Here is a 19469-nt window from a genome sequence, read left to right on the forward strand (position 1 = left end):
TTCCAAGCCAGCCTCAGCAACAGCCAGGTGCTAAGCAACTCAGTGAGACCCTGTCTCTAAATATAATACAAAATAGGATTGGGGATGTGGCTCAGTGGTGGCGTGCTCCGGAGTTCAATCCCCAGAATCCCCCAAAAAAATAATTTGGGGATTTGAAGGGGAAACCTTCGGGTGCCTCAGTTTCCTGAACGATCCCAGCTCTGTAATATCCCCAGGTGGCCCTTGAATTTCTCAGTTCCACCGAAACCACCCTTTGGGAGCGCACCCTTCAGCAGTTGCAGCCTGGCGCTGAGGGCGCAGGAGCGGCTCAGACTGCTGGGCCGAGGTGGAAACTGAGGCCTCAGGCCTGACCACCAGCGGAGAGGCCAGAAACTCAGTCCTCTAGGACCATTTGGGAAACTGAGGCCGTACGCTGGTGGTGACCTGGAGGAGCAAACTGAGGCCCAGGACTAAGGTCATACCACCCTAAATGTACCCGACCTAGTCTGAGGCCCGGGACTAGGGGTTGCAGGTTGGGGCCGCGGGCTCAGCCTTACTGTAATGAGCAAGGAATCTGAGGCCCGGGATCACCGCTCTGGAGGGGCTTGGAAGCCTTGGCCGTTGGAACCCGTGGGGACACTGAGGCCCAGGGACGGAACAGACTGCCGGGGCAAAGCAGCCTCGATGAAGGGTTAGTCTAAAGCGCCCAAATCAGGCTCCAGCCTTCAAAGGGTTAAGGCTCCCGCTCTCCCACCGATTCCCTGATTGGACCGAGGCGAGCCTGTTAAGTAATTATATATTTCACCTTCAGCCAATCGGCAGCAGCCGGTGTGCCCCGCCCCCAGTCAATATTTCGCGGCCGAGTCTGCCGGACTCGAACTCAGCCAATGGGCAACGGTGCACATCCACCAATCACCAGGACGCCCCACCCCCCGGTTTCACGCACCCAATCAGGTGCAGGGTCTGGTTCTCAACCAACCAATCAGCTCGCGGATAAAACCTGGACCTCGGCTCTGGCGCGCCGGCGGAAAGGGGGCGGAGCGGGCTGGTTCCGCGCCGGACCCCGCAGTTTTGGCCTTTGCCCTCGGCTCAGTCCCCGGCCTCTGCCCCGGACCTTCGCCCCCAGGCCTGGCGCTGGAACTCCCTCAAATCCCGGATGGGACTTCGCCGAGTTGAGAGGCGCCGTGGACTGGCCTCAAATGTGGTGGGTTTTCCTGCCGTCGGAAAGAGTGGACAGAACGTTCTGGGCGCCGGGGAGGACGCTGGGGACTCTGCAGCGCTCTGAGGAGCAGGTCGTGACACGGAACAAGAGCAGCAGAAGTGTGAATCATCAGCATGTGTTATTTTTGTAGGCAAAGGACTCCTGTTTGAGTCACCACCCTGACTGACCAGCCAGTAACTGGACCCTCCAGCTCCCCCCAGACTCAAGAGACCAAGGTGGCCTCAGCTTATTTCCCCACATCCTTGCTCACTTTCTCTTCCACCTCTTGCCTTCCAAAATTTTGAACCAGCCTTCCAGCTGCTAGAGCCCACCTGCATGGACCAGGGTCATTTCTTCCTTGGGCACCCCTCCAGCTCCGCATACTCACCACCTAGCCCCAGAGGGACCTTGCTAAAAAGCTCGTGTTACCACCTCCCTCCCCTGAACTAAACCCTTCTATGGCTCCCTACTGCGTTTGACAAGTAAAACTGAAACCAACCACTGTGACCTAACGGGCAACTTCTATGGCACGTCTGTGTACATCTTACGTGGTTGATACTGTGTTCAGTTGCTTAGCAGAGGAAGAGATCTGTGGAGTACAAAGGCTTTTTGCTGTCTGTATAACATCCATGCACCTGTCTCTGTATTAAGAAAGTTGAATATGTGATTTTTTAATATATATATTTTTAGTTGTAGATGGACAAAGTACCTTTGTTTTATTTATTTGGTGTTGAGGATTGAACCCAGTGCCTCACACTTGCTAGGCAAGCGCTCTACCACTGAGCTACAACCTCAGCTCCCAATACGTGATTTTAAAACTCCAGGTTTTAGCGGTTTAACTGAAAAGTTCTGCCATGGCTGGGGATACAGATCAATACTAGACCCCTTGCCTAATTTCTGTGAGGCCCTGGGTTCCAACCCTAGTACCACAAAAACCAACAAAACACTCCTGACCTTCTAACCTTCTCCCTCATGACTAGACACAGAAATCCTTCACGAAATAATAGCAAATAAAATTCAGCGATCTATCAAATGAGCCAAGCTCCATGGCACACACCTGTCATCTTGGCCATCTGGAAGCTGAGGCAGGATTGGGAGTTCAAGGCCAGCCTGGTCAGTTTAGCGAGACCCTGACTCAAAAAATAAAAAGAGCCGGGGGGACTCAGTTTGGTGGTTCAACACCCCTGGGCTCAATGAATATATATAATGAATTATACCAGTTACACAATGTGACCTAGTGAGCCTTGTTCCAGGGACATAAGGCTGCTTCAGTATTCAAAATTAATCAATTCACATCATCCATCATTTTTTCAGGCTGTGGTTGGCAGAATACTCTTCCCCTGACCTGTCATCTCAGGGACAGTAGGTTGAGGCAACTTAGTGAGACCCTGTCTCTAAATAAATAAATAAAAACAAAAAAGGGCTGGGGATATACCTCCGTAGTAAAATGTCCCCTGGGTTCAATCCAGCCACTCAGTCCCCTAAAGATGTTCATATCCCAGTCCTCAGAACCTGTGAATTCACCAGGGTATGTGGCAATGGGAATTGACGACCGTGGATGGCAGGCTGGGGTGCCTCAGTGGTAGAGCACTTGTCTGGAATGTGCAATCTAAAATGGGTCCCATTCTCAGCAGCAGCAGGAAAAGAAAAAGAAAAAGTTGAAAGTTGCTGATCAACTGCCTTTTCAGATGAGAGCATCCTGAAGTATCCAGGATAAGGTCCACAGCCCCTGAGAACTCTTGATCCAGAGGGACCCACGGAAGGCTTTGTGGGTCCAGAATAGGGGAGCGCGGGAGGCTCTGAAAGCTTAGAGAAGGCAGAAGGTGGATTCCTGCACAGGGCTGTGAGAAAGGACGGGATGGTGAGGCAGGAAGGCTGACAGGTTCCCTGTTTGGCACGCACGTTTGGGGTGGTTCCCATGGAGACCCCAGAGGCGAGCTTGCTCCAGCAGGCCAGGGGCCTGTGACCAGGTTCCTGTGAGGTGGCTGTGCCACCCCTCGGCCCTCAGGCGCCACCTGCTTCCCTACTCAGTCTGGCTCAGGAAAGAGCCCAGAGAGGCATTTCCCTGGGATCCTGGGCCTGCCCTGTCCCAGCCCCCGCCCAGCGCTGGCAGGGGAGGGAGGTGACAGGGGAGGGAGGTGACAAGCTGACAATCGAAAGGAAATTCCCCTGGAACCTGTTTCTCAGCTTCCTGGCTGGAAGGAAAGGCAGGCGGAGACCCAGGCCGTCATGGCCTCGGCCCCAAGCCCACCCCGGGTGCCCAAGCCCAAGGGCATCCAGCCTTCACACTATTATGAGAGCTTTCTAGAGAAAAAGGGACCCTGTGATCAGGTAAGGTGGGCAGGGAGCCAGCGGTGCTGGGTGGCCCCGGCAGGTGTGCCACCGCTCTGAGCCTGTCTCCCTGCTGGCACGGCGTGGGGGCGGTGGGGGCTGGACATCTGGGCCTGCTGGGGCTGGGGCTGGTTCTGACCCTCGGCTGGCTACCCCTGTGTCTCCGTTTCTCAGGCTCCGGCTCCAGCCTGACCTCCTCTGTCCCTCCTGTCAATCTCTGCCTCCTCTCTGTACAGGTCTCAATCCCTCTTTCCATCTCTTGGGTACAAACAAATCCAGGGACTTCCTCCAGAAACCGGGAGCCTTCTCACTCCCACACCTCTTCCCCTGCCCAGCCCTCAGTTGGCCCTGTGAACTTTCGCTGCTGGGGTCAAGGCCCTGGACAGGTGGCCTGTGGGGCAGGGCGAGATGCTGGGGGCCACATTCAGCAGGGCCAGGCACCAGCCACAGGACCAAGGCGGGGGCGGGGGCGGTGTGTGCTCCTCTGGGTAAGGCCTCAGCCCTCAGTTTCCCTTGGGCACTGTCTCTCCCTTCCCCTGCCCAGCACCCCCTGCTCCCCCCTGCCTCGGCCACCGGAGTTCCCTCCATCTAATTCCATTGCTTTCTGCCCTGGGCACCCAAACCTTCCCCAACCAACAGATCCCTGCAGCAGCAGGGGAGAGACCCGGGCTCCGCTCCTCTCGGCCCCGGCCTTTGGCCTCAGTCTCTGAGCCTTGGTTCCACCTGGCAGGATGTGGGTGGGTGAGCACCCGACTCGGGCAGGCACCTGGGCGCCACATCTGTCTACCCACCTGTTCTCACAAGACCCCAAGGTGGCAGCCGCTATCATTGCCACTTCTACCCAGGGAAACTGAGGCCCTGAGAAAGAGGATTTGTCCCACAGCGTCCGAGTTGAAGCAGGATGAAACGGGTTTAAAAGAGCCCAGTCCCAGTGAGGACAGGCCCCGAGGTGCGAGGTGCCGCGGGACCAAAGCACAGGGGCAGGCAGACCCCATTTCCCACAGCGTAACTTCCTGGGGGACATTCTGACAGGCCCCTGTGATTGGTCAGAGAGCGGGGGCGTATCACTGTGTCAGGACAGAAGCAGCTTCACCCTGGCTGGAGGGTACCTGGGTTATCCAGCTCGTCACACCCAGGCGCAGCAGGGTGCGGTGGCGAAGTCCCACACAGCACTGTGACTGTGCTATCCATTTACAATCCGCCGGGAAACTGCAGGAAACAGGGACTCAGATTATGCTGGGGCGATCTTGGTGGTTATGACCCAAGATGGCTGAGGTCACGCTGGGCTGGATCCACAGCACCACCCCGAGGTTAGCCAAGCACTGTCCATTCTGTGCCTGATGGCGCCTGGGGCACGTGGTCCCTGTGGTAGTTAACCTCCAGTATGTGTCTGTGGGCAGCTGGAGTGAGAACTGATGGGCAAGTGGGCTGCTGGCTGGATGGCTGGGTGTACGGGTGGATGGTAGATGGGCAGATGGAAGGTGAGGGGTGAACGGCTGGCCGGCTGGGCAGATGAGTGGATGCGGGGAGGGGTGATGGTGGGTAGATGGCCAGGTGGGTGGCCGCTGGGTGGCGGGCCCCGAGAACAGCCGGTGCCAAGGCCCTGAGACACGGAGTGTATGGCAGACGCCCGGCTTTGCCACCTCACCTCCTTCCCCCTCCACCTCTGGTCCGCAGGGTTATAAGAAGTTCTGGGCAGGTCTCCAGGGCCTCACCATCTCTTTCTACAGCAGCAATCGGGACTTCCAGGTAAGTGCAAAAGTGAGACCAGGAGACGGTATGCGTGGTAAGGCCACCACAGCAGCCACATCATCTAGAGGGCCTGAGGGGACAGAACCTGTGCTCAGACCCCTCTTCTTTGCCCCAGCCCCTGGAGAAGCTAGACTTGAGAACCTTTGTGAAACTCACAGATGAAGCTCCCTGGGCAGGCTCACGTGACCCTGGCGTCCACTTCAGCCTGGTCCTCCGGGATCAGGAGATCAAGTTCAAGGTAGGCCACTTGGAGGGGCTTGTCCCTCCTTATTTCCCTGCCCCATTAACACACACAAACATGGAGTCAAGTGGACTCTTATGCTGGGTTGGTGACGCTGTGCAAGTCACTCAACCTCTCTGAGCCTCAGACATCTGAGAAAGAGCTCACGGGCAGAGGGTACAGCCTGTGCCAAGACCCCGAGGCAGGACAGAGCGTGACAGAGTCCGTGTGTCGAAGGCCTGTGTCAGGAGAGGGAAAGAGAGGAGGGAAGCAGGAAGGGACAGGGCGGGGCTTGTGTGCTGCAGGACTTGGGAGCCACCGGGAGTTGAGCCTAGGGAGGTGTGTGTAGTCTGATTCATGTGTTTTCCCTTCCTTCCGTTTCTTTTCCTCTTTCTCCTTCTCTCCCTCTCTCTCTTTCCCTCTCTTTCTTTTTTTCTTTCCTCGTGCTGGGGATGGAACCCAGGGCCTCACACGTGCTAGGCAAGTGCTACGTATTTATTTTCGTACCAGGGATAGAACCCAGGGGTCCATAACTGAGCCACATCCCCAGCCCTTTTTACACTTTATTTTGAGACAGGGTCTCACTAAGTTGCTTAGGGCCTTGCTAAGTCGCTGAGGAGGGCTTTGAACTCATGATCCTCCTGCCTCAGCCTCCCTGGCGGGCGCCCAGCTAGATTCCAGTTTTTCAGTGGTTGGCATAATAACTAACAGTGATATACCCCACCTTGGTGAGGACTTATATCCAGACATCATTGTACATCAGCCTGCCTAACTCATCTCATCTTCAAACAGCCCTTGGGAGCAGGGGCTGTTATTGGCGGGCGGGTTCCACAGCGGAGCGCACGGGGGTCCAGTCAGCGCTGGGCTGGCTTTCCCTCCCTAGGTGGAGAGCCTGGAGTCTCGCGAGATGTGGAAAGGCTTCATCCTGACCGTGGTGGAGGTGAGTACGGCCCTGCACCTGCTCCCTTTCCCCAGCAGACCGCCTTAGAGATCCTCTCCCTGTCCACGCCTCAGTCGGAAGGAGTCTCTGGAGTGTGGCACACTGGTCACCAACTGGCCACTTGCGGGCACAGGAAGCCCACAGACATCTGTTTGGCCAACATGATGCTAAAACTCAAAATTAGCTGCCATTGTTTCAAAACTAGAAATTTTAGCCCCCATTCCTGATTTTTCTCGTTTACTTATTTGCTTCCTGCCTGGCCCTGGCAGGCCACTGAGTTTGGGACTTGCTGCCCCTGTAGACTGTGGAGTGTGAGACGCCAGACTCCAGCACCAGCAGCGTCCCCCTCTGCAGGGCCTGGGTCTCATCCTCTGGAAGCCCTCTTTGCCCCTACGGTGTCCTGAGGCTCTGGAGCCCTCAGACCCGGGGTTCTTATCCTGGCTCTGCCAGCTGGCCTCAGTTTGCCTGTCGGGGATGTGGGCACACATGCTGGTTCACGGCTTGTGCCCTGATCACCCCTCAGCTCCGCATCCCATCCAAGCTGACCCTGCTGCCAGGACACCTGTATATGATGGCCGAGGTCCTCGCCAAGGAGGAGGCCCGCCGCTCCCTGGAGACGCCGTCGTGAGTGCCAGGGCCTGAGGGACTCCAGGATGGGGACGAAAAGGGGGAGTGGCTGAGGGTGTCCCTGAGCTGGCTCAGGTGACCTGGCTCGGGTTGAGTACAGGCTGCATCAGGGTTGGAGCGGGGATAAGAACTCATACTGGGTGCGGTGGAATGGGATCTTGGGTCTCGGTGCCTAGAGGGTCTACAGATGGCCTGCAAGGTGGCCAGGCCTTGTGGGCAGACGGGCGTGTCTGGACCTTGAGGGCAGGGCCTGAGGATGGGCCTGGCCTTCAAGAGCGGTCCTAGGTTCCTGGGGAGCCCTCCAGGGAAGGGTCTGGGTTTGCCGGGCGGGAAAGTTCTCCAGGTGAGTCCTGAAAGGTTTACCTGGCCTTCTGACTAGGGGATGGAGTGGACCTCCAGGGTGGATCACGTGCCCAAGCAGGACTGGGCCTTCAGGGGCGGGGTTACTGAGGAAGGCGGGGCTTAGCTTCTGGGGGCAGGCTCTCGGTCTGGGGGTGGGTCTGGGTGTCCGGGGCGGGGCCTGGACCTGGGAGGTGGGCTTGGGCATCCCGGCCACGGGCTCCTGGGGGGGACCGGGCTTGGTCTCTGCGGACCCGGCGGTGCCAAGTAGGTGGCCCGGCCCGCCCCAGGTGCTTTCTGAAGGTGAGCCGGCTGGAGGCCCAGCTGCTCCTGGAGCGCTACCCCGAGTGCGGGAACCTGCTGCTGCGGCCCAGCGGGGACGGCAAGGACGGCGTGTCAGTCACCACGCGACAAACGCTCAACGGGTACGCGGGACCGGCCAGGGGCTTGCACTGGGCTGGTGGGCGTGGGGCGTGCTCCGAGGAGCGGCCGAGCCAGGACCTAGGGGACCAGCGTGACGCTGGATCCCCCTTGGGCTTCGTCGGGGTGGGGTCGGGGCCACGTGGACGGTGGAGGGAGAATGTGGGCTCGCGGCCGCCGCAAGAGAGGGCTCCTTCTGGGGTGCGTCGGTCGGCCGGGTCCCTGCGGTGGGCGGTGCCAGCACTGGGGGCGGGTCCCCCTGTGGGGTGGCCAGATCCAGGACCAGGGCCGGCCGTGCCTGGGAGCCACCCACCCAGTCTGGGCTACCTTGCAGGGCGCCGGTGGTCCGGCACTACAAGGTGAAACGCGAGGGCGCTAAGTACGTGATCGACGTGGAGGATCCGGTGAGCTCGCGGGTGCCGAGAAGCGCCCCGGCGCCATCCGCCCCCTCCGCCCTCGCCGTGACCACTACCCACTCTCCCCAGTTCTCCTGCTCCTCGCTGGACGCAGTGGTCAGCTATTTCGTGTCGCACACCAAGAAGGCGTTGGTGCCATTCCTGCTGGAGGAGGACTACGAGAAGGTGTTAGGTGCGCGCGGCTTTGCGGATGGGGGCGGGGTTGGGTGTGGAGGGCCCTGTGCGCGCCTCTCCTCTCCTGGCCCTGTCCAGGCCACCCCCGGGCCAGCCTCTGGCTATGCGCCTTCTCCAGGCCACCCTCTCTGTTCCAGGCTACGTGGACGCGGATAAAGAGAACGGGGAGAGTGTATGGACGGTGCCCTCAGCCCCTGACTCCGACCCAGGTGAAACTCCCTCCGCTGTTGCTGGGGCGCTGGGGCGGAGGAGGGAGGGACCTAGGACCCATGCCGCCTCACCCCCTCAGCACATGCCCCCCCCCACAAGTGCCTGATGCATACCCAGAGTCCAGGGGCAGAAATTACCCAGTCCTTGTCCTGAGGAGCTTGCAGGTTGGGGGTGGGGATGGCCACAGCTGGACACAGGTAAGTCCCATCCCTGTGGGGTGGAACGTGGGGTGAAGGGGAGATGGGAGCTGAGGAGGGGGCACCTTGAGGAACTGGAGGAGAGGGAGACGCCTGCAGGAAAGGCTCCCTGGAGGGATGCTGTTGGCTGCAGGTCCCAAGGGATGTCAGTGGGCAGAAAGGGCATTGGAGGGACAGACGATGCCCAGGAATGGGTGAGTGACAGGGAAGAGGTGGCAGTCCGTTCTGTTTATGGGGCAGGAGGAGGCAGGACACCTGCAAAGCTCTGTGGGTCGGGCATTGCAGGGTCCCCTCACATGTCCACACGCAGGCGCAGGCTCCATGAGCTGCGTCCACCCGCACCACCGCAGGCTCCCGTGTGCCTATGTAGACACGACAGTCTACACATGCATGTGTCCCGTGTTCCAGCCACGTGTCCACACCACACAGCACACACCTCCTGGAAGCCGGCAGCACATGTACACACACGTGCAGAGCCCTCTCAGTCCTAGATCATGACAACAGCAAAAGGCATGGGCCAGCGCGGGCCTCCAGAGCTGCGTGGGGTCTCGCGCACAGGTGCAGCAGGCGCAGCAGGCGCCTGCGCACAAGCCTTAGGCATATATTTAACTTATACAAATCCAGTGTCTGCTACCCAGGGACACAAATGCAGGTTCACAAAACCCACACATGCCCCGGGACATATAAACGTATTCAGACATGCACACAGACCCACCCTAAGGCATCCCTGTACCACATGTGCCTGACAGTGACTGTCCCTGCCAGGTCCTGCACCCCCTGCAGGTGGCTCCAAGTCACTGCTTCCTGTGGCATCCAGCCAGGACAAACTGCCCCCACTACCTCCCCTGCCCCCAATACCGAGCCAGGATGACAACTACGTGACCCCCATTGCAGATGCCCCAGCTGCGGACTACGTGAATCAGGATGGTGCGAATCAGGATGGTGCGTGGGGCAGGGTCCTGTTGGGTGGGGGCAGGCTAACGGCCCCTGTGACACTGCGCATTTATCCACACAGTGTCTTCCTCTGGTTGTCCGGTTGTCCCAAAGCCCAAGAAGTTAGCAAAGGCTCCAGCAAAGCCTCCAAAGCCACCCACTGTGCCCAAGCCAGGTAGGGATCCCTCCCCACTTCCTCCCTCATCTGCCAGCAGGCAGCCGGGTCCCACATCTGCCTTCTTTACAGTGCCCAAAGGCAACAACAGGCCGCCGGCCAGGAAGTTGGTGGGTGGCTCACCCCAGGCTGCCTTCCTTGCAACAAGTAAGTGGTCTGTGGGTGCCTGCAGGGTGGGCTTCCAAAGGGCGTGACCTGGAGGGTCACACAGGACCCCAAGGGCCCTGCAGCTCGGTGCTCTGGTCTTCCGATTCCTAATGCCTTGGGACACATCTAATTTTGCCTTGGGCCCTAGACATCTGTAGATGGTGGGGTTGGGGTGGACACAGGCTGGGATCCCAGGCCCAGCTGAAGCCCCAGTACCACCCCCCTAGGGCTGGGGGACGTGACGGCTGAGCTGCAGGAAAAGCTGCAGAAGAGGCGGGCCCTGGAGCAGTGAGCCGCGCCGGGGGACAGGAGGGCTTCGGCCCCAGCTCAGCACGCCATCTGCTCTCCCAGGATTAAAACTTGAGTGACCAAGGCCCACGTGTTTGGCTTGGCTCTGGATGGGGTGGGACGTGTTCTCACGGCTGGCACCACTTACCCCAGACACCTCAGCTCAGCCAAGCCTGCTGCTGGGTCATTTAGGAAAGCCCAGGAGGCCCCAAGGCCAAGCAGCAGGCAGGACCACCCAGCCCCAGAAAGCAGCCCGCGCCTGCGCAGTGTTGGACCTTTATTAGGAAGTGAGGTGGGAGGGGCCACCTGGGCCACGCCCTGGCGGTGCACCCCTCAGGAGTTAAGGCTCCAAGCAGCAACCGAGAGAAAGGCACCCAGCTGAAAGGGCCGGGCCAGGCGGCCCACAGACACCCTGCCGCTGGGTGGCCGGGGGCCTAGGTGAGGCTGGTGTTGGAGCTGCTGGTGGCACTGCCCCGCTTCTGCAGGCAGCGCACGGAACTGGGGACCTGGAGGCCTGTCGTCACCTGGAAGCTGCCACACCACACCTGGGGCAGGTGGGGAGGAAGGAGGCTCAGCCGCGCCCCACACCCTCAGCCCCCCTCCTCCCCGGGCCGCAGGGCCGCTCACTGTGAAAGCAGGCAGCAGCGGCTGTGTGAACTTGGCCTTGAAGGTGTGCAGCAGTTGCTTGGTGCGGGCATTGTAGAAGGACAGGAGGCCTGGGGCGGAGGGCAGAGCGACAGGGACCGTGTCAGGAGTGGATGCGGACCGGGGCGCTGGCAGGGGCAGGGCACGGGCAGGGCACGGGCAGCTGGAGGTGGGGGTCACCTTGGTGAAAGTCACAGTGCACGCCCAGGCAGTCGGGCACGGGGGCGTCCAGCACCTTGACCTTGTTGGCGTGCTTGGCCGTGAAGCTGACCTGCAGCCAGTTGTTGACGTGCAGGCACCAGGACGCAGCCGTCTTGCCTAGCTGCTCAAAGCGGCCCAGGCTGCGGTAGGCCACCCCAAGGCCAAAGGCCTTGCTGTCCGGTTCGTAGCGCACTTCCCAGTACTGCTCCCCGCCATCGATCAGTGTGTCGCCTGTTGGCCAGAGTAGGCAGTGGGGATGGGGCAGAATCCAGCCCAGATACACTTCCAGGGAGGGATGGCCACCCAGGTACTCCCCACACCACAGCTTCTCCCTCTGGGTACTCCTCCTCAGGCCCCAGTTGTCCCCCAGGTTTTATGGACTCTCTGGACACTCACTAAGCCTAGATACTCTCCAGGACTCAGTGCCCCCTCCCCCACTTTTTTTGTCACTGGGGATTGAATCCAGGGGCCCTTACACCATGGCCACATCCCCAGCCCTCCTCCAATCCTACAGCCTCTCATCTTCTCAGATGCCAGCTTCTCTCCCTGGCTCCTTCACATAACCTAAGCCTCCTTCCGCTTCAGCGCCTCTGCACCCAGGTGCTCCATAGGCACCATTCTACCAGCTACTCCTGAAACCCAGACGTGCCCCCAACTCCCAGCAGCCCCCCCCCCATGTTCCCGGACGTCTCCCCTAAGCTCCTGCCTGCTGCTCCTGCCCCCAGTTCCCAGACCAGAGCAAGGTCTGGCCAACAGCTGCCCTGTCCATCGAGGGTGCTGTCCCTGCACCCTATGCCCAGGGTCCCCCGAGTGCTCCTGTCCCCCTTCCTGCCCCTCCTTACCCAGCACCGTGTAGGATTCAGCGGTGAAGCGATCCCTCCCACCGCGCCCTGAGGACATCCTTTTGGGAGAGGGAACACCTCTGTGGGAGGCAGAGAGGCAGCAGGGTTCAGGCCTGCTCCAGAGGGGGTCTCTGTGGTCAGTCCCTGACAGGATCTGGCCCTTTCTGTATGGTGGGCCCTTCCAAGTCCACGTCAGAACATGCCCGTGCCCCTCCTCGCCTGGAAGGCTCCTGCTCTCCATGGGCACCCTTCACACCCTCCGCCCCCCCTGGGGATCCTGGAGCCCTGGGCTCCTCCCTCCTCCCCAGTTCTGAGCTCTGGGCTGTCCCGCCCCTCAGCTTGAGCCCCCCAGGCCTGGGCACACAGGTACCTGGCGGGCGAGTGGACAGGAGACGCCGTCCGGCCCTTGCCCTCCTTCTCGCGCGCTTTGATGTCCTGCACCTTCCCGCCCATGGCGTCCCACTCCACGGCCAGGTCCTCCACCCGCAGGTTCTGGTGGGATGTGGACGCATCCAGGCGGAACATGAAGGCTGGGCCGGCAGACGAGGGAGTCACAGAGATGGGAGCACCCAGAGAGACACAGAGACAGTGACAGGCAGGACAGCAGACAGACAAGTACAGAGACAGGCGGGAAAACACCAACAGAGACAGGAGGGCGCAGGCGGAAACCCAACACGGAGCGGAGGCAGAAGGTCCAAGCGTCTAGAGGCAGCCCAAGGCACTGCTCTGCCCTGGGCCTCCACTGAGGACTCATCACAGGAAAGGGGAAGGACTACAGCATGGAGGACTTAGACTAGACAGCAGAGGGCCTTCCTGGTAGAGGGTGCACGGTGTCACTGTGGGAGGCTGCAGAATCTACTTTCACTACTGATATTCTGGACCCAACTCTAACAGGACTGCTCTATTTGATGAGAGAGGGACAGCATATGTATGTATTAAACCATCCATGTACAATGGGATCGCTCTGAGAAAAAGCAGGGTGGTACACGACAGCCACTGTGGACTCAGCTTTGAGCTTCCTGGCAGCCAGGGCAACAAGGGCTGCAGAATCTGGTTAGTGGATTCTCATGACACACTGGAACCCAGGGCTCCAGAAGGGAGGGATGTGGACAGGGAGGGGGTGGGAGCCAGTCACCTGGTGTCTCCAGGGTCACCGGCTCAGAAAATTCTCCTGCAACTGCCTTATTGCAGGCTTTCACACGGAAGTTCATGTATTTCATGTCAAACTTGAGGCCTGGGATGCAACATTTGGAGGTCAGTTCTGTGCACTCCTAAGCCTTGGGCCGTGGGGGAATGCCATCCCACCCATGCCACCTCTATCCCACCGCCCCCACCCCAGGCTTGTCAGCAGCACCCTTACAAGCAAGTCTTCTTTCTGAAAAACTATGCTGATCTCACCCACCCATGGGGGCCACGGATTACTGGACTCCGCCTCCAACCCAGGGCAGCCAATCAGAATGCTTTACAACAGAGTGGTTGGTTGAGATAGGCACATGACCCAAGCTGACCAATAGAATTGGCCCTGGGATTTTGCTCCTATTATATCAAGCAGGGTGTCCCCTCCCTCTGGAAAAAGTGCCTTTAAGCAAATTTGCTGTCACATTTAAGATAGAAGTTCTGCCACCACGGGTCAAAGGTGACTGTTATTGCTAGAAGCCTTGAACTTAGCTACCCATGACTTCTTTTTTTTTTTTTTTTTCTTTTTTTTTGTGCTGGGGATTGAACCCGGGGTGCTGTACCCCTGAGCCACATCCCCAGCCCTCTTATTCTTATTTTGAGACAGGATCTCGCTAAATTGCTGAGGCTGGCCTTGAACTTTCCATCCTCCTGCCTCAGCTCTAGGGTTACCGTGTGGCCACTGTAGCTGGCCGTGCTGGTTAATTTTCCCTACCCCTAGGATATAATCCAGCCCCAGCCCAGTTTCCTGGATTGGACAGGAACTACTGTTGTGTAAACCAGCACCACGAAGGAAGCTGGGGGAAGGGGACAAAGATCCTGAGAGCACTTTTTGAATTTTCACAACTTCCTATGTATCTGTAACCATTTCAAAATAAAAAGTTACAAAAAAACAAACAGAAATCAGGAGGACCTAGAGGTGAGGATTGTGGAATCCCAGAAAAGAAAAAAAGGGTGTGCATGTGTGTGTGTTTTGATTCCCATGAAAGAAAAAAACCAATAGCTGCTCAGGCTGTCTGGGTGATTTTCCCCTCTGCAATTAGCAAGCTCATTATTAACCACATATGCTAATTACAGATAACTAGCAGGCTGATGACAGCCTGGGAAGGAGGAAGTGAATGGGGATACCCCTGACGTCAGCACGCTCTCCGCCTTCAGGACTCCCCTTTCTAAACTCATTAGGGAGCCCCCACTTTCCAGCCTTCAGACCCTCCCCCAGCAGCTGGGTGGACTCCAGGCTTTCGACTTCTTGTAACTGCCAAGGAAATCCCGAGTCCTGGGAGGCCAGTCCTAGAGTCCCCACAGAGGTGAGGCTGCGCTTGCTGCCAGGCCAGCCCGGATCAGCGAGTGGATGGCTGGCTGCTGGACAGCAGAGATAGGGAGATACTTGCTGCGCTTCCTGTCCTTCCTGGGTCACATGGTGACCGCAGCCACACCTATGATGTGTGTGCTCAGTCATGGCACAGCGCTGCCGGCCATCTCTCCTCCATCTTGTTCCTTTCTGATGCTCCTGACCGGCCCACCCACAGGTTGCCCTAGACCCTGAGCTCTGGGGAGGTGGGCCAGGCCCAGGTGGACTCATGGCTCAAAGGCACCTGGAGGCAGTGAGCTGGGTGGGTACCTGTCAAGGTGTACTCTGTGTGCCGGATGCCCTCAATCACCATCCAAGGCTGGTCCTCCTTGAGGCGCGGCGGGCCCTCGAAGTTCGTCCTTCGGTACTCCAGCACATAGTGGTCAATCTTGCTGTCCTCATCTGGCATGCGCCACACCAGGGTCACACAGTTATCTGCCACCAGGGACTCGGCCAAGTCGATCACAGGAGCGCTGGGCACTGCCCAGGACAGAAGGGAGGGGGGATCAGGACTCTGGGTCCTGTGGGGGTACAGGCAAGGGGCTTGTGGCAGTGCCCCTGCCCCAGGATGACCTGTCCTCTACACCTGGGCAGCCCCTCTGGGTTTGTGACGTGGGGGTGGAGCCTCCTCATGGCGTGGGGGTCGGCCAGGGCCTTCCCAGGGTTCACCCAACACAGTCAGACCCTGTCAGATTCCACCAGTTACCGGGGCCAGGTGGCCATGCCTGTAATCTCAGGGACTCAAAAGGCTGAGGCAGGAGGATGGCAAGTTCAAGGCAGCGTAAGCACGTAGCAAGACAGTGTCTCAAAATGAAAAGTAAAAAGGGCTGGGAGAGTGATCCAGTGGTTAAGGGCCCCTGGTTCAATCTACAGTACCAAAAAAAAAAAAAAAAGTCCACCCTTTAGAAGCCAGACTTTCTCAGAATTCACTACCAACTGGGGGTGGCTTTCTTTAGGGCTCCACTGTCAAAATGTCTCTCAGAGTGTCAGTTCCCTGCAGGGGTGCCTCTCTAGGCCTTGTCCCCTGGGGACAGGGTTTTCCGCAGGGCCTGGCTACTGTGCCTGTCTTGTGGCCCACCCCCACGTGGGCGGGGCTCTACCAGGCTTTGCCGACATTGGGCAGAACATTCTGAGTCCCACCCACATGGGCAGGCTCAACTAGGGCTCCACCCCTGTGTGGGTGGGGCTAAAGCAGAGCTCCACCCATACAAAAAGAGATCATAGTTAAGGCTCCACCCCCCACATGGGCGGCGCTTAGCCAGGACTCCTCCTCACTTCCCCCCCTTATGGGGTGGGGTATTCTCGGGCCCCAGGGATAGGAAGGGGCCTTCCATCACAGGCTTCAGACACCTGTGGCAGCTTCCTTCCAGACACTTCCTTTCCTTCCTTTGCCTCCCTGGGCATTTCCCTAAAATCCTCGCCCTCCAAGCAGGTCCCCCTCTCACCAGGCAGGAACTTGAGGGCCTGTAGCATCTGCCGCTCCTGTGCAAAGTCCACCATGAGGTGACTCATGTTGTCACTGACCTTGGCTTTCAGTGACAACCGGAAGGCAGGGGCCATAGTCACACTGCAGGGAAGAGGGGAAGCAGCCTGCTGGGGTGTGTGTGTGTGTGGGGGGGTGACCCTAGGCTGGGTCATCTGAGATGTGGGGGGACCCCTCCCATGTGTTATGGTCCAGGGTCCTGGGCCCAGGGGCCCTTGCCAGGATGTCCCACCTTCATGGCAGGGTAGGGTGGGGGGGTGTAGGAGCCAGATCCCAATATCTTACCCATCTTTGATTTGTTTGGCAGCCTAAAAGAGAGACAGAATAAAATTTAAAAATCTGTCATGACCAAGCCAGAGAGCCATTATACAGACAGGAAGACTGAGATGCAGAAGAGAAGCAATTTGGCAAAGTCCCCATAACTAAGAGGCAGAAGTGGCGACCTGCTCTTCTTCTAGCTGTGCCTGGAGGGGACAGGAAAACTAAGGCATGACCCCACCCTCACCCTGCTCAGTTCCCAGTACATGCAGGGTGCCCAGCTTAATTGACATTCAGATGAACAGCGAATGTTTTTAGTAGATCCTGTGCAATCTTTGAGAGGTACTTATGCTAAATACTGCACAAGTGTCCATATTAAACACTCACTCACTCCTGAGCTAAAATGCAAATTAATCTGGATGCACTGTATTTTTTATCTGCCACCCTACGGTACCCACCTGAGGAAAGTCGTCACTGTCTGTGGCCTGCAGGGTCTGGTTGGCAGTCTCCAGAAGTTCCTCCGAGCTCTCCAGGGCCCGCATGCAGGCGGCCAGCTGGTTCTGTGGGTAGCATGGCCCCGGTCAGCATGGTGCCAGGGACCAAGAGGAGATGACTCACCGGGAGCCCCACCACTCCCAGGCTCCCCCCCACTGCAAGGGCCAGGGCCCTCTCAAGCTCCAAACAGGAGAGGAAGTTGGGACCTGAGGGCCCAGCCCGGTCGGCCAAGGCTCCAGGTGCCACCTCAGAACCACCTGGGGAATCTCTTCCTTAGAAACTCATATACCCAGGGCACACCCATATCCCCTGTCCTGAGGACACGAGTCTAGGGTGGACAGAGTTACCCGGGAGGGTTAGATGTGGGTTAAAGAACTCCGGCTTGGAGCGTGAGAGCCCGCGGGAGCCTGGGAGGGCACCATCAGATCTGGGGGGCCAGCAGGAAGGGCTGACCAACTGAAGCACATGGTGAGGACAGGAGGGGGATCATGAGCCACAGGTTGGGGGTGGTGCTGGAGAAGGAGTTGGGGGAAGCAGCACAGGGGACTGAGGGGCCGTGGCTGGGCAGCGGCAGGGAGAGCCCACTGGGAGCATCTGGTTTTGGAGGAAGAGGCCAGGGCCACCTGGGCTCTGCGGTGTTGGAGGTGGGGGCCCAGCCGCCCACCTGCAGCTCGTAGGTTCGGCTGGCCCGGTCCTGCTTTATCTTCATGAGCATGCCCTCCTTGAGCTCCTCCAGCACAGAGAGGAGGGACTGGAACTCCGCCTCAAGGTCCTCCTGCACCTTGGCCGAGTTCGCCTGAGTCAGAAGGCCAGGGTTAGCGGGAGCCCGTGATCAGACGGGGAAACTGAGGCCTGGCCTCCTACAGGATGGGAAGGAACAAGGCCATTGCTCTGGTGGGCACCCCCCCTCACCTCCACATTGAGCAGCATTTGCTTGAGGGAGTAGATGAAGCTCTGGATCTCCTCATTCTTCACAGCCAGAGTTGTGATGATCTTCCGCAGCGCTTCCTGCCCCACACATGCACACAGAGCAGGTAAGTTCCTCCACCTGGCCCGCTCCCTGTTCTCCCTCCAGAGATCCAGGAGGAGAGATGCAGCCACCATGCTAATGAGCCCAGGAACCAGCCACAAGCAGGCCTGGGTGAGCCTCTGGCCCTCTGCACCTCTCCTCATTTCACAGATGATGAAACAGGCTCCGAGAGCCTCCAGGGATGGGACAGACCTGACCCAGGCTTCGACCCAGGCTAGGCATAAGCTGAGGGGAGCAAAGAACTTCCAAGAGGAAAAATGGGCTAGCCTGGGGAAAAGGTTATCTGTGGAAAGAAAAAAACTCTAGGAGAGATGGAAAGCCTGGGATAAAGACTAGCCTAGAAACAGGGGTGAGCCAGGCAGGGGCATTCCTACCTGGAGAGAAGGGTTAGCAAGGAGAAAGTGATTACCTGGACAAAGGTGGCACCTGGGCAAAGGAGATGCCAGAGAGCCAGGTAAGTGGGAAGGGAAAGGGAGGTCGCGCAGGCGGATCTGCTCTGGTATGTGGCTCCGACCCAGGCCTTGGATGGGACCCTTTTCTGGGGGCGCAGGTCAGTGGGATTAGCACTGCGGAGGTGGCGGGGCCAGCACTGAAACACCTGGCCTCGACCAGGAGGGAAGGCGTGGGGGATGGGGTCGGGGCTGGGACCTGGATACTGGGCGGGGTGGGGGGGCAAGGAAGGGACATCTTGGCCCCAGGCCAAAATGATGGGGGTCTGCGTTCTCAGATGGGGGAGCCCTGGATCCGGGCGGGGTTGCAGCGGGGGTGGAGCCGCCGCCGCAGAGCAGCTGGGGTGGAGGGGGAGGGCGCTGCGGCATCACCTGGTCCCCACCCGCGCCCACCCCGCAGCGGCCCCGCCCCGCCCCACCCGGTCCTACCCTCTGGTCTTCCATGGCTGCAACCCAGGTCACCCCGGCCCGGCCCGCGGGCCCCGCTCGCTCCTTGAGCCCCCAAGCTGCCTTTGCCGCTGCCGGGAGCCAATGGCCCGCGGAGCCCTCGCCGCCGCCGCGCCCCCGGTCAGCGCTCCATCACTGCACGCAGTGCGCAGGCGCGCCCCCCGCAGCAGCCTGGGAAATGTAGTTCCGCGCTGGGGGTCTGCGAGGGCCTGACCGCCAGAGACTGGGGCTCGTGGGGGAACCCTAGATTGATGCCAGCCGAAGACAGCCCTGCTGAGACTCCTGTCCAGCGGCGTGACCTCGAGGTCATCCCAGTCCCCGCTGCCTCAGTCTCCCCACTTGTTCACCCGCACACCTTCTCCGTGGTTGCTCCAGCCGGCAGCCCGCCTGCCCCGCTCCACCTGGCCCTTGGCCACCTACACGCGAAGCATTTTACTGAGGAGCCGGGTCTTTATCCACACAGGGTCTGGCCTCTGAACCTCTTCCCCTCCAGCTGGTGCAGCTCAACGTCTATGCCTCCCACAGAGCCCCAGACTCGACCTCCTCCAGAAACCCTCCACCAGCTCGCAGCCCACGGGGCTGGGGGTATTGTTATCCGCAGGTAGCGCAGGGCCCTCACTGGATCCGGGAGGGTTGGATCAACACAGGGAACAGATGGACAAGGAAAGTGGTCCTGCCGCAGGTCCAAGCTGGGGGGGCGGGGGGGCAGTCAGACGGCTTGTCCCGGCCCACGTCTGCCCCTC

General features: G+C 59.2%; 2 protein-coding genes across 10 annotated transcripts; one reads left to right on the forward strand and one right to left on the reverse strand.

Moving 5' to 3' along the window:
• The first annotated feature begins 3355 nt into the window (after positions 1 to 3355).
• Positions 3356 to 10434, forward strand: Stap2 (signal transducing adaptor family member 2). 5 transcript variants are annotated; one of them, XM_076872173.2, is made up of 13 exons: positions 3356 to 3511; positions 5189 to 5260; positions 5379 to 5501; positions 6367 to 6423; positions 6947 to 7047; positions 7680 to 7814; positions 8144 to 8213; positions 8295 to 8397; positions 8537 to 8608; positions 9572 to 9748; positions 9822 to 9914; positions 9987 to 10061; positions 10289 to 10434. In XM_076872173.2, exons 1-13 carry the CDS (start codon positions 3410 to 3412, stop codon positions 10351 to 10353), a joined length of 1245 nt encoding a protein of 414 aa, XP_076728288.2. In that variant the 5' UTR covers positions 3356 to 3409; the 3' UTR covers positions 10354 to 10434. The 5 variants fall into 5 exon arrangements, with proteins under 5 accessions (XP_076728288.2, XP_076728299.2, XP_076728311.2 ...); XM_076872184.2 differs by having other exon boundaries at positions 9572 to 9733; XM_076872196.2 differs by having other exon boundaries at positions 9701 to 9748.
• Positions 10435 to 10783: 349 nt separating this feature from the next.
• Positions 10784 to 18723, reverse strand: Fsd1 (fibronectin type III and SPRY domain containing 1). Of its 5 annotated transcripts, none has more exons than XM_076872201.2 (13): positions 18709 to 18723; positions 17713 to 17808; positions 17465 to 17596; positions 16764 to 16865; positions 16333 to 16355; positions 16010 to 16131; positions 14835 to 15044; positions 13173 to 13271; positions 12408 to 12567; positions 12038 to 12117; positions 11175 to 11426; positions 10977 to 11065; positions 10784 to 10894 (listed from the first exon to the last, which is right to left on the reverse strand). In XM_076872201.2, exons 1-13 carry the CDS (start codon positions 18721 to 18723, stop codon positions 10784 to 10786), a joined length of 1491 nt encoding a protein of 496 aa, XP_076728316.1. The 5 variants fall into 5 exon arrangements, with proteins under 5 accessions (XP_076728316.1, XP_076728317.1, XP_076728319.1 ...); XM_076872202.2 differs by lacking the exon at positions 16333 to 16355 and adding an exon at positions 16689 to 16698 and having other exon boundaries at positions 16760 to 16865; XM_076872212.2 differs by having other exon boundaries at positions 10870 to 10894; positions 11266 to 11426.
• Between the last annotated feature and the right edge of the window lie 746 nt (positions 18724 to 19469).

This window comes from Callospermophilus lateralis, chromosome 1 (genome assembly GCF_048772815.1).
Source record: "Callospermophilus lateralis isolate mCalLat2 chromosome 1, mCalLat2.hap1, whole genome shotgun sequence".
Classification (NCBI taxonomy): Eukaryota; Metazoa; Chordata; class Mammalia; order Rodentia; family Sciuridae; genus Callospermophilus; species Callospermophilus lateralis.

What these genes read in the sequence shown, in the direction of transcription:
- Fsd1 (XM_076872201.2), bottom strand. An exon ending in GGCCCTCAAGTTCCTGCCTG is followed by an intron (nt 15,045 to 16,009) that starts GTGAGAGGGGGA and finishes TGTCCTGGGCAG; the next exon opens with TGCCCAGCGCTCCTGTGATC. An exon ending in CCTGTCCACTCGCCCGCCAG is followed by an intron (nt 12,118 to 12,407) that starts GTACCTGTGTGC and finishes TGCCTCCCACAG; the next exon opens with AGGTGTTCCCTCTCCCAAAA.
- Stap2 (XM_076872173.2), top strand. Translation starts at nt 3,410, where the DNA reads ATGGCCTCGGCCCCAAGCCCACCCCGGGTGCCCAAGCCCAAGGGCATC. An exon ending in GGACTACGAGAAGGTGTTAG is followed by an intron (nt 8,398 to 8,536) that starts GTGCGCGCGGCT and finishes TCTCTGTTCCAG; the next exon opens with GCTACGTGGACGCGGATAAA. An exon ending in AGCCCCTGACTCCGACCCAG is followed by an intron (nt 8,609 to 9,571) that starts GTGAAACTCCCT and finishes TGTCCCTGCCAG; the next exon opens with GTCCTGCACCCCCTGCAGGT.